General features: G+C 47.6%; 1 protein-coding gene across 1 annotated transcript in view; it reads right to left on the bottom strand.

The window, feature by feature from the left end:
- Positions 1-329: 329 nt before the first annotated feature.
- LHFPL4 (LHFPL tetraspan subfamily member 4) overlaps positions 330-19,011 on the bottom strand; it is a 30,387-nt gene continuing 11,705 nt past the window's right edge. The window contains exons 2-3 of the mRNA XM_040492060.1: positions 3,980-4,216; positions 330-1,482 (exon numbers count right to left, since the gene is read on the bottom strand). Of these exons, the coding sequence (XP_040347994.1) occupies positions 1,382-1,482; positions 3,980-4,216 (338 nt within the window). The 3' untranslated portion in view covers positions 330-1,381. The remainder of the gene's footprint in view (positions 1,483-3,979; positions 4,217-19,011) is intronic.

Below are 19,011 nucleotides of genomic sequence, written 5' to 3'. Positions count from 1 at the left end.
GCTGTCCATGCCCCAGGCCAGATGGCTCTACTGCCTGCCAGGTCCACCAGGCAGCGAGGGGAGTTTAGAAACACCTGGAGTCTCCCTCACTTGCTCCCGGCCAAAGGGAAAGGAGACGCCCCCCCATTAGGAGGGGAAGGAGAGAGAAGACTCCCCATCTGCCCCCCGCCACACATACTTACACACACACATACGCGCGTGCACACATACACTCACGCTGTCACACACATGCACGCGCGCACACACACACACACACACACACTCATGCCTCAGCTCCAAGCACTGCCCATTGGGCTGCAGACCCTGGGCATACCGCAAGGCGAGAGGTGGGCAAGGGGAGGAAGTGGAGGTAGGGATAGGGTTACAAGGCCTGGGGATGGGGACAGGGGGTACCCTGTTCAGAGGTGACCTGCAAGTTCAAGTTATGCAGAAAAAGTATCAAAGAGGCAAGACAGTCTCTGCCCTTGGCAGATGCCTGGGCTGGGGGCATGAGAAGGGGCAGAGGGGTGATGTATCCCCTAATTCCCCACTCTCGGGTCCCCCTCCCAAACCCCCAGCCCTGACAACAGGGCCAAGAAGTCTGTGCTGTACAAAACAGGCTGGGGTCAAGGGTCCAGTCACTGGTGAGACACCCCAGCAGAGAGGAGGCCGGGCCAGCCCCAGGTTGAGCCCCTTCCAGCCCCAGCTGCCATGATCAGATGCCACCAAGACAGGAGTCCAAGCACCCTCTCCTACTGCCTCCAGAGCCTGTCTGTCCTCAGTCTCTGGGCTGCCCAGGGCCCCAGTCAGCTGTTGACAGGGAGGCCCTGTGCTTTCTCCCTCAGTGCAGCTCAGACCTCTTTGGGAGAGGTGAGAACAGGCTGGAGCGGGTGTGGCAGAGAGGCCCCAGGGAGGCTGGTGGCGCCTGGAGCTCTGTAATGATATGATGGAACCATCATCGGAGGAGAAAAAAATAGGAAAAAGTCTGGTCCACCCTAGGCCAGTGTCTTGAATAAGTTTCTGCAGGAGGCAGGGACCAGAGGAGGCAAGGATACAGCCAGGCAGCAGCCCTCCAGACTGAGGGGGCCTGGGGAACTGGAACCACGGCGTCTCTTCCCCTGGAGACTCTGCAGGGTCCCCAGGCCAGGCTAGGGAGGAAAGGAGAAGCCCAAGGGCCCGGGGCTCCAGCTCCCTTAGGTCAGTTGAGGGAAGAGCAGAATCAGGCCCTCCCCCCACACTGCATCCCAGCCCCGATCTCTTCAAAGCCTGGAGCTACAGGCAGGTAGCAGATGAGAAGTCAGTCCTCGATGGGGTCTTCCCCTGGAGCTTGAATGAAGGGATGAGAGGGCAGGCAACGGGAGAAGCTGAGGACAGGTCAATTCCTGGGCTGTGATCCTGGCCCTCAGGGTCCCTGTGAGTGAGCGACGGGACAGGGGAGGACTCCCCATCCGGAGACATCACCCCCTGGCCGCAACACAGAGCTTACTGTAGAGCCCACAAAATCTATGAGAGAGAGAGAGAGAGAGAGAGAATTGGAGAAAGTCAGAGACTGCCAGGGCATTGGGGCTCCCCTCGGCCACTTCTCAGGTGGGGTGGGCAAAGCTGGGCAGGGAAGTGACCTGCACAGGCTGTGAAATCCCAGCCAGGCCTCTGCCTAGCTGGATGATCTTGAGCCATTTGACCCCTCTGAGTCTCAACTTCCTCATCTATACAACGGTCATAATAGCCTCCTTCACAGGGTGATTCTGAGGGGTGAAAAAGACATAAATAATTATAGCTAAGGGCTTTTTCACAATGTTTAGTGCCTAGTAAATGCTGGAAATGATAGCAATTTATTTTATTTTTTACTTTTGTCCCAGAAGTCTGTCTCAGAACTGAACTGGAGGGATGGAGACCCACAGAGGCTGAGGGAAGGCAAACTGGGGCTCCTTCACATCATTCTTAGCACTGAGAATAGGGCGCTTTGGGGAGGAGGAGAGGACGCTGGCTGGGCCCGTCTCACCCAATTGCAACCCCAGACCCCTTCTTCAGAAAGGCCGTGGCTCTTAGTCATGCACTTCTGGAAGCTGCCACCAGAGGGCAGGCCCTGACCTCACACCAAGAGCACAGAAACCACCAGGTGTCAGGGTCTCCAGGGACAGGAGGCTCACAGACAGGTTTTAGCAGCCCAGGAGGGCCCCCGAAAAGGAAGCAGGCAGCAGGGAAGAGTCTGGCCTTTGAATTTGGACCTGGGTTCAAATCCTGGCTGCACTGCTTCAGTGACCTTGGGCAAGTTAACTGCACCTCCCTGGGGACTCACCTTTCTCATTTGTAAAATGGTGGCCATGATGTCTGCTTGATGGGGAGTCTTGAGCAGTGACAGTTTTTTCTGAGTATTCATCAAGTGCCCCTTAATAGACATAATCTTTCTTCTTCACAAGACAGCCCACCACCCTCATTTTATGAAGTTTAGGAAACTAAGGCTCAAGGACATGAAGCCATTTCTTTGATCAACCTGCTTCCCACACAGACGGTCTGCCTTCAGTCCAAGGGTTCCACCACCAAACTAACCTGCCTCCTGCCAGATGAGATAATAAGCTTCACTGCCATTAACCCCATTTTATAGGTGAGAGACTCCAAGAGAGGAATATAATTAATGGAGAGTGCTAAATATACACCCAGCACATGCTAATGTAACATGCAGGGTGTGACTGTGAAAACTACTACTCCTATTTCTCACTGCAGGGAACGCACACGCAGACAGATGGGTGTCTGTCCACTGGTGTCATCCCTGCCCACCCCCCATCCCCCTGCCCCCTGGCCCCTTGCTCCAGGGGCAGGGTAGGCTCCTGGCTCAGAAGACCAACCCTTCTTTGGAGAGTAATCTGGCACTGCCATTACAATTGTAAGTGTGCAACTCCACTTCTGAAAAAGCACCCAGAAAACATTGTAGATAACAAGGCACAAAGATGTCTAGCCTAGCATTGTCAGTGATGGTAAAATCCTTGAAACCTCCCTACCAGTCCCTAAAAGGAGAATGGTTAAGAAATTACAGTTCCTCCATCTGATGTAATGCTAAGCACTGGATATAAAGGGTTCTCCATAAAAGGATAAAGAAAGATCTTTCAGATATGCTCTAGGGTTGGGCACAAGAAGCAAGGGATTTGTTTAGGATGATGCCTATCTTGTGTTATATTAGCACGTAACACTACTATATATTTTATAAAGGGACATACAACATATGTTATGTACATATATGCATAAACATCTGATAACAGTGGTTAGCACTGAGCCTCTGGCCTCATGTGTCAATTTTTTCTTTACTGTATTTCAGTGTTACTTGATACATACAAAAGTTGATATGTAATATACTACGTATACAAACACCTGTGTGGGCTCACCATGAAAGAACTGTGATCGCCAATAATTTGTACATGCCTACACACCCACATCTCATGCTCCTGGCCTCCCCTCTTCTATCCCAACCACAGATAACCATCATCCTATCTTCTGTATTTATTGTTTCTTTGCTTAAAAAAATATATACAGTACTACCATAAACATATTTATTATTAAGCCACACATTATTTCGTGTCTCTTGGTTTTTTATTGAGCTCCATAAAAATATCATTCTGTCATCTTCTGGAACTCGATTTTTTTCCCTCTATTTCTCAATATTATGTTTCCAGGATGTGTCCATTCTGTTACTTATAACTAAAGTGTATTCATTCATTATGCACTATTCCGTAATATGAATATATTGCCATTTATCTATCCATCCTCCTGTCAATGGCCATTGTTTTCAGTAGTTTGCTATTTGAAACTGCTGCTAAGACCGTCCAAGCAGATTTCTCATGGGTTTATACTCCTGGTTGGGTCTGCTGGGTCACAGGCATGCAAATGTTGGGATTTGAGGAATAACCTCAAATGGCTTTCACTGCCTGCACCCTTTCCAGCTCTGGTTTTGTCTGAGTACTCTGTGACACCTCTGGGCCCCACCACCAGCCCCAAGCGCACTCGCCTTTGTTCTCCTGCTTGAGCTCCTCCTGCAGCAGGTCTGTTTGCCGGTTGCCCAGCACGAAGGCGAGGAAGGAGAGGATGAGGGCGTTGAGGATGCCGATGATGGCCAGGATGTACGCCCAGCGCACTGAACAGTCCCCCAGGGAGTACTTCCCGGTCTTGGCCCCACACATGTCCCGGATCGTCTCGGCGTCCCAGCCGTCGGGGAAGATCATGCAGCCCAGCACAAGGCACAGAGCTGAGGGGACGCGAGGCCGGGCACACCGCCATGGTCAGGGAGGAAGAGAGAAGGGGTTGAGTACTCCCCAGAGGCAGAGGACCACCACAGCCCTCCAGGCTGGGCTGCGCAGCCCCCACCCCCCCACCCCCCACCCCGCCCCCCTCCCCCCCCCCCCCCCCCCGCCCGTCAACCCAAGAGCCTGTTAACCGCTTCTGTGCGTTCCAGAAACTTTAGGGTCTGAGATGGCCTCCTGCCTCGGGGAGCAGGAGCTTTCCGGGACCCATAATGCCCCCATCAAATCAACTCCTCCAGGAAGCCTTGGTGCAAATACAAGAAAATAGTAACTCACGCTCAGCTGCTTCAGCTCCCTTTAGCATCCTGACCATGCTTACCCCCTCCCATCCTCTTCATTCTTTATTTTTGTCATTCATCCAACAAACATTTATTGAGTGCCATTCCCCTTCCTTCAAGATGCTGGACCTACGTTCTCATTCATGCAGTTGAGTGCTGCTCTCAAAGAAAAGACTGGGGTAAGTTCTTTCACTTACTGGGTGTACAACCTTGGGGATGCCACCTGTCTATGTCTGTGTCATGGAAATAACAGCACTACTGCACAGGGTGGTGGTGAGGATTAAAGGAAGTCAGGTGTGTAAGACACTCAGTCCCCGGCATTTTCTCACTGAGGGCCCCGCGTGTGCAGGCACTAGACTGGGCAGGGGATGGGGGCATTGCTTGCACTCCAGCCTCACAGAGTTTGCAGTTAGGCGGGGGAAACTACTGAAAAACTCTTTGCTCTCTGTGAGAGCAAAGACATTACAGGCCTGGGGCTCAAATCCTTACTCACGTCTTTTCTAGATGTGGGAACTTAGGCCAGTTCCTTCACCCATGAGCCTATTTTCTCATCTGTAAAATGCGGCTAATGATGGCATCCAAGTCATTGCAAAGATTACAGGAGGCAGCAAATGTAAATGCTTGACATAGTAAATCCCAGATAAATGTTAAATGTTATTATTACTATCATCAAAACTAGTCATAATGATAAAAAGAATAGTCACATAAATAAGGAAATTATTGGGGAGCAGGGAGCTTAGTTTCAGGTGGTGGAAGAGGGGAAACAGGGAGAGGCCAAGAAGAGGAAATAGGCCCCTGCTGGTTCCCCACCTTGGCATCCACTCACCAGTGTTTAGTGACCCACCTCTGCCAATCCAAACCCAAATAGTCTGTCTGGGTAGGCTCTTTGCAGTGCCCAGCCTAGTTGGTGGGACCTAAGTCTGAGCCAAACAGCATAAGCCCCACACAGCCAAAGAGAGCCAACCAGGCTCAGTAAGCAACCGAGGGCTATGACCTTCCACTCCTGCCATGCGGTGTGAGCAGCTAGCCTTGTGACTTGTGACTGTGTCTGCGGCTTGATGTTGCCCTCTCGGTGTTCGACAGTCCCACCAGCAACAAGGTTACTGTGTCTGAGACCTGAAGGTTCCACACCAGGCCCATGGGGTGCTTAACCTGGGTTTTAGAAGACAGTGATGACAAAGAGAGGGTGGTGGTCAGTGCTGCCCACTGTCCCAGAGGCCCATCTAGTCCCCAGGGTGGGGAGGACGCCCTCAGCTTTGTCACGTGTCTCCCTCACCTATCGTTCAAGGAAGTGCTCACTAGGCTCCAGACTCCCGTCTACCAGTGCGCCGGGGCCCCTCGCTCTAAGGTTTTGCCTCCTGTAGCCTTCCTCCGTCCTCCTGTGACACGACAGTATTCCCCACATCCCTAGGTTGTGCTCCTCGTCCTGATGCAGGTCTCCCCCACAGCACTGTGACCACACACAAATTTAGGGCTGTGTCCCCTCTCCCCGTGCTTGCCTGCTCCAAGATGAGTCGCAGCTAGAGTACCGCGAGTCGCTTACCTGCTGCGAAAAGGGTTCTTGGCAAAGGGAGACGGCAAATGCAAGAAGCCCTGGGGTGAGAATGAGCTTGGGGGAGCTAAACAATCCCACAAGTTCGAAGATGCACTTTGGCCACCCAAATGGAGAGGTAAGCTCAGGGGGAAATCGGTGCTGGAGATGTAAACTTGGGAGCTGTGGGCAGGTTAATCCCTGGGACTGGAGTTCTGGATACAGAGAAGGCCCAGGACTGAGCGCTTGGGAGGGAGGAGAGGAGGAGCCTACGGAGAAGGTCCACCCACCCACCTCCCCAAATATCCCAGATATTTTGCAAGGCCCTCTAGGCCCCTGTCGGAGACGAGAGGAGGTTCGAACGCCGGGGTCGGGGAAGGAGAGCGAAGGAGCGCACTGGGTATCTGAGGGCTCCGGCCCAGGAGGCGCGCTCCCGCCTCCTCAGCGAAAGGCTGGGGGTGACGAAAAGAGCCTGGGCATGGGCCAAGTCCACCCAGCCCCTCCGTTTCCCCTCCCCACAGGCCGCATTTCCTCTCCAGCCCAGAGCGTCGCCGTTTCCATGGAGACGGCACCCGCACCCGGAGCTCCCCGCAGCACCGCCGGGCTCGCAGGGCGGGCCTCTCCCTTTGGCAGCTCCGCGCTCAGCCCTCAAGGACTTTCCTTCCCGTGGCCCTGCGCCCGCACGCTCTCGCTCTCACCGCCCACGTGCCTCTCTCAGTCGCGTGCCTCTATCTGTCTCTTGTTCTGCTACTGTCTCTCGGGCATGTCTGCATCGCGCTCAAGGGTCGGCCTCGACCCTCCCTCTCCCCTTGTCTGGTTAGATCTCTCTGCATTTAACATTCTTTCATCAGCCCTCCTCTTCTCTCATCCTTTTCTCGCTTCTCTTCCTTCTCTGGATCTAGCACCTGGCCCTTTCCTCCCTCCGGCTCTCCCTTCGAACACTGCACACGTAAATCCCGAGGGCCAGTAATGTGCCGGACATTGTGCAGGATGCTGGGGCCCCTGGAGGCGTGGTCCTCAGAAGAGGTGTGTGGGAGAAATAAAATCAAGTCAGTACACAAACAGAATACTTATGCATGTCAAGGAGTGCTTGCAAGGAAGCAGACTCGGGGTGGAGACCCAGAATAACAGGATGCTGGGAGAGGGAGGGGGTGGACCTCTCCATCTCTAACCCACTCTCTCTGCCTTCTCTGTTCTGCAGCGTTGTAGGTGGTGGCTATGGGGCGCCCAAGGCTGCTCAGGGAATGGGAAACACCCAGAAGTCAAGCAAATGGAGAAAAACCAATCAGATGGCTTCCCTGGACCTGGGGGAAGAGAGAAAAAGACCACTAGGGACAGCCTAAAACAAGGAAGTGACAAAGAGTTTCAACCTTCAGGAGATAGAATGACTCCAGGTAAGGCAGGTTTCATCCCCATGTGCTGAATGAGGAAACTGAGGCTGAAGTCTTTGGAGTCTGAGTTCGAGTCTCTTTTGGAAATAATGAGCCGGCTGCTTTGAATCACACACACAGGTGTGGGGTGCCATGTGGGGTAGGGCTTCTCAAAGGAAGCATTTTTGACATTTGATCTGATAATATTTCATGATGGGGGGCTGTCCTGTGCCTTGTGGGATGTGGCACATCTCCCCCCACCCCACACCCCACCCCTGCTGTCATCATAAAAAACATCTCCAGATATTGCCAAATGTCCCCTAGGGGGGATGGGGGGGGGGCGCCAACCTGTCCCTGGTTGAGAACCACTAGTATAGGGAAGGGGCCCTCTGATGGGGAATCTCTATCCATTACCCTTCAGTCCACTGACTTCCCCTGCTCCAAGCAGCCAGAAAGTGTTGTGACAAAATTAATAATATGAATATTCATAATATGATAATAATGTTAACAAAGAGCATTGAGTGCTTAACTACATGCCAGGGTGCAGAGCTCCTGACACCATGATCTTGTTTAATGCTATTACAAATCTATAAGGTAGGGAAAATCATGATCCTCATTTTATAGATGAGAAAACAGGTTCAGAGGAACCACGTATCATATCTCATGACACAGAGCTAGTCAGTGGTGGGATCTGTATTTAAACCCAGACAGGTCTTTACTTAACATTTTTCTTTTAATAGCCTCACTTTTTAACTTAGAGGCATTTACTTAAAAAGTAAGCTTTATATCACTATCATAGAAAAGGAAACCAGGATCATTTGCCACAAATAGAAGGAAACTATAAATATAATGAAACCAAAACAATGTTCTTAGATCCTAGCTGGATACTTTTGCCTGCCAAATGCTCTGAGCATTTTCTCTCTGTTTAAGAGGTTTAATAGTGTGTGAGGAATTAAGGAAATACTAGCACCAAATTGAGCCTTTCACCTTGAAGCCATGAGACACTGCCCACCTTGCATGGCCTCAAAAGGAAGCTGAACTCCATTCTTCACTATGTTGCTTTAGGCAAAGTTGGTTTACCACTCTGGGCCTTGGTTTCTTCATCTGTAAAATGGGATCATGACATCCACACCACTTATTTCATAGCACTTTTGTGAGAATCAACTGGCAGGTGAGAAGAGGTGTGCAAATTATTACTGGTGAAGTGGGGACAGGTCATGGCAACTCTTGGGGAAGTGGAAAAAAAATCTGGACAAAAGAGATAAGCCTTTTTCCAGATAGTCAAGAACGGTGAACAGTCACTGCCTGTGGAAGGTGATTAGCTTAATTTTTACACATAATCATGACAGAGACTAGTACTTTGCTACTATATCTGTTCATCCCTCTTCCTTACTATTATAACCCCCAGTTTTTTGCTGAGAACTTGACCATCAAAAATAAAGCTTCCAGGGGCGCCTGGGTGGCGCAGTCGGTTAAGCGTCCGACTTCAGCCAGGTCACGATCTCGCGGTCCGTGAGTTCGAGCCCCGCATCAGGCTCTGGGCTGATGGCTCAGAGCCTGGAGCCTGTTTCTGATTCTGTGTCTCCCTCTCTCTCTGCCCCTCGCCCGTTCATGCTCTGTCTCTCTCTGTCCCAAAAATAAATAAACGTTGAAAAATAAAGCTTCCAGCTTCCTTTGCAGCTACATGACTAGGCCACATGAGTAGGTAAAAATGCATGCAGATGTGCTATGTGTCTTCACGGAAAATAACTTTATATAAACAGATTTGTAAGCTTGCTAGAATGTGCTCTTTGCCCCTTTTTCTTCACCCATTCCTCCATCCTGCTGCCTGGAATGCAGAGGTGATGGCTAGGGCTCTAGCAACCATCTTCAACTATGAGGACAAGGGCCTTACCCAAGAGTGGTGAAGCAGAGCTCTAAAAAGAGCCCTTGACTTCAGGGGCTACAATACCAGCCCTGGACTGTCTAACTCTTGGGCATTTGTTTTATATAAGAGACTGAACCTTGGGTCATTAGACCACAATTATTTTGGGTTTTCCTATCACATGCAGCCAAATTTAGTCCTAACTGTTATAATAATGTGTTATTCCTTTTAAAGTTTGTATCACATATATGTATTGGGAGAACAGCTTTTTAATTGTGTGTCCTTGGGCAAGTCACTTCACCTCTCTGAACCTCCGTTGTGTCATCATAGGGATGGTGGTATTTACTTCTTAAGGCCACAACGTATATTGGGTGGTCACCATCATCCCTGTAATGGGGGTATGTCTCATTGTTCGTAGCGTGTAAAGTGGGACATCTACTCTGCTTGGAGAACAACATGGCAGTATCTATAAGAATCATACATGCACTTATCCCTGACTCAAAAATGTACCCTATGGCTGAACTTGTGCGTGTACACAGAGGGTGTGTATGGGGTATATTCACTGCACCGCCATCTTTATAACAAAGGACTGCAATGTCTATTAAGAGGGAACTGATTAAATAAAGGCTGGTATATCCATGCCATGGAATACTGCAAAGCTATTTAAATAAGTGGAGAACAATTGTATACACTGCCATGGAAAACCTTCTTTTTTTTTTTTTAATTTTTTTTTCAACGTTTTTTATTTATTTTTGGGACAGAGAGAGACAGAGCATGAACGGGCGAGGGGCAGAGAGAGAGGGAGACACAGAATTGGAAACAGGCTCCAGGCTCCGAGCCATCAGCCCAGAGCCTGACGCGGGGCTCGAACTCACGGACCGCGAGATCGTGACCTGGCTGAAGTCGGACGCTTAACCGACTGCGCCACCCAGGTGCCCCTAAAACCTTCTAAGATATATTAAGAAATTTTAAAAATCAAGGTTCACATTACAATGTATAGTATAATCCCATCTATGGCTTTAAGAAGGATGTACCTTTTTTTTTTTTTTTTTTTTTTTTAGTGTTTATTTATTTTTGAGAGAGAGACAGAGTGTGGGCAGTGGAGGGGCAGAGAGAGGGAGACACAGAACTAGAAGCAGGCTTCAGGTTCTGGGCTGTTAGCACAGAGCCCAATGTGGGGCTCAAACTCATGAACTATGAGATTGTGACCTGAGCCAAAGTCGGAGGCTTAACTGACTGAGCCACCCAAGCGCCCCAAGAAGGATGTATGTACCTTCTTACAAGGTAGAACAGGTAGAAGGAATGAGCAGCTGTGAGGACTGACACAGGAAGCTTTCTGACACGTGATGTCTGCTGCAACAAACAGTTGAAATGTAATTTTAAGTAGGCTCCATGCCCCACATGGGGCTGGAACTCACGGCCCTGAGATCAAGAGTCACATGTTCTACCCACTGAGCCAGCCAGGCACCCTAGCAATCGTCATTTTAAAAAGTCAAGCACATAGTGTTTCAGGCACTGTTCTAACTGCTCTATGTTTATGAATGAATTGTTATCCCCATTTGTATAGATGAAGAAACAGGTCCCAAAAGGTTAAGTGATGTGCCCAAGGTTACACAGCTAGAGATAGCAGAGCTGGGGTGCATACTCTGAACCACCTCTCCTCTCCAATACATTAGCAGGTAGACAGCCACACATAGGCATGTTCCCTCTTGTTTCAAAAAGGCAGGGGGCAGTCCCTACACACAGTGGGATGTTATTCAGCCTTAAAAAGGAAGGAAATTCTGACACACGCTATAACATGGAGGAACCGTGAGGACATTATGTTCAGTGAAATGTACTAGTCACAGAAAGACAAATACTGTAGGCTTCCACTTATATGCTGTCCCTAGAGGAGTCAAATTAACAGAGACAGAAAGTAGGAAGGTGGTTGCCAGGGGCTGGGGGAGGGGTATGGGGGGTTAGTGTTTAAAGGGAACAGAGATTCAGTTTTGCAAGATGAAAAAGAGTTCTGGAAGAGAGAGATGGATGTGGTTCACGGCATGGTGAATGTCCTTAACACCATGGAATTGTGCAGTTAAAAAACAGTTAAAATGGTACATTTTATGTTATGTGTATTTTACCATGAGAGAGTGAGAGGGAGAGAGAGGAAGAAAGTAAGTAGGGGCAACACAAAAATGACATGATATATTTACCTCACGGACATGTATGTGCACAGAAAAAGATCTAGGGGAAATGGAAATTAAATTTATAAGAGTGGTGGCTTCTGGGCAGGGAGGGCGTGAGGACTTTAGCCTTTATGTAATGTTTCAGCTTTTCACGGAGTGAATATTCATGTGTTACTCGTGAAATTTAAAAACATCATCTGGGCACCTCAGTGCCTCAGTCAGTTAAGCATCCGACTCAATTACAGCTCAGGTCATGATCTGGAGGTTCATGGGCTCGAGACCCACGTCAGGCTCTACACTGACAGTGTGGAGCCTGCTGCTTGGGATTCTCTCTCCCTCTCCCCTTCTCTGTCCCACCCCCACCCCCAACTTTCTCAAAATAAAAAAAATTTAAAAGATTAAATTAATGAATAAAAATATTGATTTTTCAAAGAATACACATATAAACTTGCATATCTATAAACATTTCTAGAAGTATACAGAAGTAATTTAATGATGGATGCCTCGGAGATGTGGCCTGGGGGGGGTGGAGAGGGGGACACTCTTCATTCTGTGCCCTCCTATACTGGTGAAAGTGTCTAACATCTGCACATAACAAAAACTATATTATTACGGACAATCCTTATCCATCTATGCCAGACCATGAAATCCTCTTAAGTTTTTAAAAAATAATGAAGAAACTAAAAGAGAGTTAAAGGGAAGGATGATACTTGAGTTTGGGAATTAAACATGGGTGAGACCAAAAGTAGTGAAGAATTAATGAGAGAAAAGATACGATACACTCAGGTGTTTATTTTCTTTAAAGCTTGTGCTGTAAATGTGCCTTTATGTAAAGCTTTTTTTTTTATTTTATTTTTTTAACATTTATTTTATTTTTGAGACAGAGAGAGACAGAGCATGAACGGGGGAGGGTCAGAGAGAGGGAGACACAGAATCTGAAACAGGCTCCAGGCTCCGAGCTGTCAGCACAGAGCCCGACGCGGGGCTCGAACTCACGGACCGTGAGATCATGACCTGAGCCGAAGTCGGCCGCCCAACCGACTGAGCCACCCAGGCGCCCCTTTATGTAAAGCTTTTTAATGATGCATTTTATGCTTAGCTATTTTAATAGCATTTCATTATAACACTGTTACACCATCCTCCAGGGACATTCGCTGAGCTGGGCACTCCCGAGAGGCCTCTGTTTTCGCTCAGCTGCCCGCGCCATGCCTGACATGCCACAGCTGTTACCCTTTACTGAGGGGTCAGACAGGATGTCCCCAGGGCTTTTTGTCCCTAGGCAGACCCCACAGAGTCTTGCTATAGACTGAATTATGTCCCTACAAAATTCATATGTTGAAGCCCTAACCCCCAGTGGGATGGTATTTGGAGGTGATTAGGGTTTGGTGAGGTCTCATGATGGGATTAGCACCCCTATAGGAGGAGACACCGGAGAGCTTGCTCCCCCCAGACCTCGTCAGCACACAGCCGGAGGACGCCTCTACAAGGCAGTGGGGGGGACTCTCACCAGAGCAAGACCTTGCCCGAGGAGGAACAAATGCTGTGAGCATCAAGTTGCTACATCTGACAGCCATACAGCTGAGAAAAAGTGTGATTCCATTCATATACAGTTCAAAAACAGGCAAAACTAACCTCTAGGATGAAAACTCAGGATAGTGATTACCTTTGGGTAGTGACTGAAGGGGGCATCAGGTTGCTGGTCTGTATGCTATTTCCACAGGCACGTTCACTTTGTGCAAATTCTCTGAGCCGCAGAGGTAACGATTTTTGTGCTTTTCTCTAAATATGTTATACTTCAATAAAAGCCAACTTTAAAAAAGGCTACATATGTAATGTGTCATAAGTAAACAGAAGAAAGAACCTAAATGCCCACCAACAAACCACAGGTTAGACAGAGCACATCTGTGCAATGGCACACCACGTAGTCCTGAAAGGGACAAAGGAAGCCTTGGTGTGCTGATGTGGGATGGCATGTGGGTGTGCTAAGTGAAAGACAAAGTCCAGAGCAATGTATGTGGCACGATGCTAGCATTCTCTAAGGAGTGGGGAAAGTGTGTGTGTGTGTGTGTGTGTGTGTGTGTGTGTGTTCTTCCATGGACATAAATATTTCTGGAAGAGTTTACAAGACACTGATAACCTTGATTACCTTTTTTTAAGTTTATTTATTTTGAGAGAGAGAGAGAGAGAAAGCATGAGTCTAGGAGGGGCAGAGAGAGGGAGGGGGAGAGAGAGAATCCCTAGTAGGCTCCACGCTGTCAGCACAGAGCTGGATGCGGAGCTCGATCTCACGAACTGTGAAAACTCACGCACCAGACTTGGTTACTTCTAGGGAGGAGAACTGAGTGTCTGGAGGACAGGAGGGGAGGGAGACATTGTACTGACAACCTGCTGCACATTTTGGATTCAGAGCCATGTGAAAGAGTGACCCACTGAAGCCGTAAGGTGGGCAGGAGCTGTCTACTAGTAGGTGACTATTGCCAGAGATTCTCACTCACTTGCAATGAAATAATGAAAGCAACAAAAATGGCAATGCAAAGCCCAAATGTAACTCTCAGAAATAATGGGTTAGTCACAAAAACATAAAAATGAAAATCTCTAAACCCCTTTTGACTGAGCTTGCCAATTTCTGGGAATTTATCCTAAGAAAACCCTCGTGGATATGCTCTAAGTTTTAGCTACAAGGATGTCCATCATGTGGTTACCTATAAGAGAGAGAAGAGGAGGAGAGGGAGAAATAATAAAGGAAGAACAGAAAGAAAGAAGCAACTTATTTTCCAGCAATATGGGAATATAGCTCTTTCATAACATGGAATACCACTTAGCTATGAAACTTTAATATAAATTTGCTCAGGCAGCTATTGAAGAAGACTTAATGATACAGAAAATACTTACGATATGTTAGGTTTCCAGAGGCTGTAGAAATTAATGCACTATAATTTCACTTTGGGAAAAAATAGTTACATAGCTACAGCAAATAGTTATATAGAATTTACCGTGGCAGACACTATAGTACTTTACACACCTTAGATCATTTAATCTGCACAACAATCTGCATTATTATTTTCTTTTCCCAGAGGAGGACACTGAGACACAGAGAGGTTATCTAAGTTATCCAAAGTCACACAACTGGTAAGTTGCAAAAACAGCCAGCAAAAGGCTGAACCCAGAGAGTCTGGCTCCAGAGCCTGCTCATAATGAGTACTCTATAGTCTTATGAGTGTTATGAGTGTAGGCCAAGCAGTTAAGAATGACTGCTTCTAAACAATCAGCAAAACTAAAAGGCAACCAATGGAATGGGAGAAGATGTTTGCAAACGACATATCAGAGAAAGGGTTAATATCCAAAATCTATAAAGAGCTTATCCAACTCAACACCCAAAACACAAATAATCAAGTGAAGAAATGAGCAAAAGACATGAATAGACACTTCTCCAAAGAAGACATCCAGACGGCCAACCGACACATGAAAAAATGCTCAACATCACTCATCATCTGGGAAACACAAATCAAAACTACACTGACACACCTGTCAGAATGTCTAACATTAACAACTCAGGCAACAACAGATGTTGGCGAGGATGCGGAGAAAGAGGGTCTCTTTTGCATCGTTGGTGGGAATGCAAACTGGTGCAGCCACTCTGGAAAACAGTATGGAGTTTCCTCAAAAAATTAAAAATAGAACTACCCTATGACCCCGGAATTGCACTACTAGGTATTTATCCAAGGGATACAGGTATGCTCTTTCGAAGGGACCCCCCAATGTTTATAGCAGCACTATCAACAATAGCCAAAATATGGAAAGAGCCCAAATGTCCATCGATGGATGAATGGATAAAGATGTGATATATACATATATATACAATGGAGTATTACTCAGCAATCAAAAGAATGAAATCTTGCCATTTGCAACTACATGAATGGAACTAGAGGGTATTATGCTAAGCGAAATTAGAGAAAGACAAATATCCTATGACTTCACTCATACGAGGACTTTAAGATACAAAACAGATAAACATAAGGGAAGGGAAGCAAAAAGAATATAAAAACAGGGAGGGGGGACAAAACATAAGAGACTCTTAAATATAGAGAACAAACAGAGGGTTGCTGGAGGGGTTGTGGGTGGGGGGATGGGCTAAATGGGTAAGGGGCTTAAGGAATCTACTTCTGAAATCATTATTGCACCATGTGCTAACTAACTTGGATGTAAATTATAAAAAATAAATAAATTATAGAAAGTAAAAAAAAAAAAAAGAATGCTGCTGGGAGCGTGAGATTACAGATGTAGTTTTGTTCATCTATAGTCCCCAGTTTTTCTACAAAGAACAGTGATGACTTTACAAAGCAGTAAAGGTCTTAGGAAAGGGGAGGAACACAGAGCAGCAATCCAGCATAGAACACATGGCCAGCTGCTTGCATTGCCTGTGAGTCCCTCCTTCAGGTTTAGAAAAGGATCAGGCTGCATTTGGAGCTGAGAGGAGCCCAGTGAAGAGTTTGCATACGCATTGAGATCCCAGCACTCCAATGAATTGCTTCCCCAGTGCCTGGTGCAGTCATGACCAGTGGCAACAACCTCTGACAGGCTGACCCTCCAAGGGAAGGAGGGTGTCTACAGGTCCCTGCTCCTAAGTCTGAGCACTGGTTCTGCTCCCCCAAGACAAGCGAGACTGTAACAGTCAGTTCCTACAGGTCAGCTCCAACCCACTGGATTTGTGTAGATCGAGACCCAACCTTAGTGCCTCTATCAGCCCGATATGCTGGGGCTCGGGACTCCTGTGACTTGGCTCACCATCTCCCATCCAACACCCAGATGCTAGGAGGCACCTGACCTCACCCTTCCCCTCACCCCCACATGCAACCCATTCCCAAGGTCGACTGCCTTGATCTCCAAAACTATCCAGGATCTGACTTCTCTCCACCTCTACTACAACCATCTGTCCAACCTGCCATGACCCCCTCCTAACTAGATGACCACTGGGGCCTCCTAACTAAGTTCTCAGCTCCCACACTTATCTCATCAGCAGCTGCTCTCCACTCAGCATCCACAGTGAACTTTCAGAAACGGAAGGTGCCACTCCCCTGCTCAGTGCCCTCTGCAAGCTCCCCAGAAGCACTCAGAAGAAAGCACTGAGGTAGTCTCACCCACCTTCCTTGGAGCCATTAGGCTTCCATGCCCTAAACTCCAGCCTCACTGGCCTCCTTTCTGTCCCTTAAAACAAGTCAGGTTCAGCCCCACATAGAGGCCTTTGTACTGACCATTCCCTCTTCCTGGGACACTCTCTTCCTCTGAAATTCAGTCCCCAGCTCCTGGTTCCTGATCTTGAGGACACTACAGGGTAGTAGGGGAACTAGTAAGAAGACAAATAATAGTAGGTGGGGGGGATGGGTGAAATAGGTGAAAGGGATTAAGAGCACACTTGTCTTGATGAGCACAGAGTAATGTATGCAACGGCTGAATCACTATATTGTACCCCTGAAACTAGTATTGTACTGTATGTTAACTACACTCGAATTAAAATAAAAATTTTTTTAAATGAGAAGACCAATAATTGTATCTGGTGTCACAGAAACTGTTACAGAGAGATGGACCCCCATCACTTTGCGGGGTAATCATTTGGGAAGAGTATTTACTTCACCACCCACACCAGGCCCAGACTGCACCAAGCACATGGCCTTTTAATAACCTTTGGACCCACCCACCCATGCATCCCCCATTGCCCTGGCTCAGCTCCGCCACATCTTCTCTTGGGTTTAGTCCAAAGTCTCCTCTCCCTCTAGTTCGGACCAGGCCCTCCCAGGTGGTTCCATCCCTTCTCCGTCCCCCTCTGGCTCCTCCAGGCAGGCATCCTTTCTCGAGGCCATCCTTCTCAGTGTCTCAGTTGCTAATCTCAGCAGCTGCTCTGGCTCTTCTCTCCAAGCCTCCATTTCTGGCTTCTTTTCAATCTGCTGCTAGGCTCTCCTCTTCTCCCTGCACATTCTTCCCGGGGTAATTTCACCCACCCTCAGACTCATTTGAGGATGCCTCACATCTCAGTCTCCACCTGAGATCTCTCCCCTAGGCTCCAGGCCCAAATATCCAATTGCTTGTGAGACTTTTCCTCTTGCACATCCCATAGGGTCTGTAAATTCAACATTTCCCAAACTGATGTGACCTTCCTTCTGCATGTTTGGGAATGTCAGTCCAGAGATCCACTCACCCAAGAAGGAAACCTGGAATCATCTGTACCACCTGCTTTGTCCTCACTCCAGCACAGCCACTGATCTCCTAAATAGGTCTCCTGTCCTCTTCCTCCTGTCTCCCTGCTGCCTCAGCACCTTTCACCAGGACCATGGGCTCCTTGCCCTCATCAAGCCTCCATCTGGTCCATCCCTGCAGCAGCCACCCCAGTCATCTTTCTACACCCACATGTGGCGCTGGTGACTCTCAGGCCTAAAAGTGAATGCCCATCACATAAGGATAGGACCCAAAGTCCTAGCCCAACTTGGGAAGCTCTCCATAGCCAGCCCTACCTGCTTCTTCAGACTTACATTCTAATTCTTCCCAGTTTTCAATCTTTCCCCCTGTGTTCTAGCACAGACAATGGAATGTTGGAGCCAAAGTGTTTTGACTGAAATCACACACCAGCTAATAACAATTGCTAACAGTTCCTGAGGGTCTCCTTTGTGCCCAGGTCCATACAGTATTCACAGTCAACCCTTCAACAGCCCCTTGAGATAGTTACTATTATTATCCCTATTTTATAGATGAGGAAAACTAAGACTCAGAAATTGTGTAACCTTCCTAAAGACACTTGGTTGGTAATGCCATATTTAGCATTCAAATTCAGGTTGTCCAATCACTGAATATGCTGCCTCCAAAGGAGTGGATGGTGGAATAGGACTTCAATCAGATGTCATCATTCATTCATTTACAGGCACTTGTTAAGCACCTACTATGTGCCAGGCACAGACTCCTGGTCCAGGGCTCTCATTATAACATTAAACTTCTCTGGGATTAAAGTAAGGTTGGTAATGATGAATAACATAAAATGGGAATGAAAAGAAAACGACACAAATAGGAGGCTTTCAGGAAAAGAATAGTTCAGCTCTTGTCCTCTGGACCCCTCTAAATGGTCTTCAGTCCCTCTACCCACAGCCGGATGTGATATGTTTCCCCCCTGCTCAAAACACTTCAAGGCTGTCTAGGTATCACACTAAACCCAGGATGGAACCAACAGTATGATTATGTTGAAAAAAAAAAATCTTACGGTAAAGAAAACATTCATAGACAAAGTAAAAAGATCAACTGGGAACAATATTTGTAACTCTTATCATGAAGAGCTAACTTTCTTAATATACAAAAGTTCTCTTTTTCTTGACATTTTATTTTTAAGTGATCTCTACACACAACATGGAGCTTGAACTTACAACCCTAAGATCAAGAGTTGCACACTCTACTGACTGAGCCAACCAGGCACCCCCGAAAAAGTTCTTACATATCAAAGAGAGAAAATACTATTCATTTCTAACTTGATAGATATACACTATATATATATA

The sequence above is a fragment of the Herpailurus yagouaroundi genome, unplaced genomic scaffold, assembly GCF_014898765.1.
Source record: "Herpailurus yagouaroundi ecotype Mexico unplaced genomic scaffold, PumYag 183, whole genome shotgun sequence".
NCBI lineage: Eukaryota > Metazoa > Chordata > Mammalia > Carnivora > Felidae > Herpailurus > Herpailurus yagouaroundi.
Note: the sequence above shows the minus strand (reverse complement) of the source record. Positions and strands in the feature narration are given on the sequence as shown.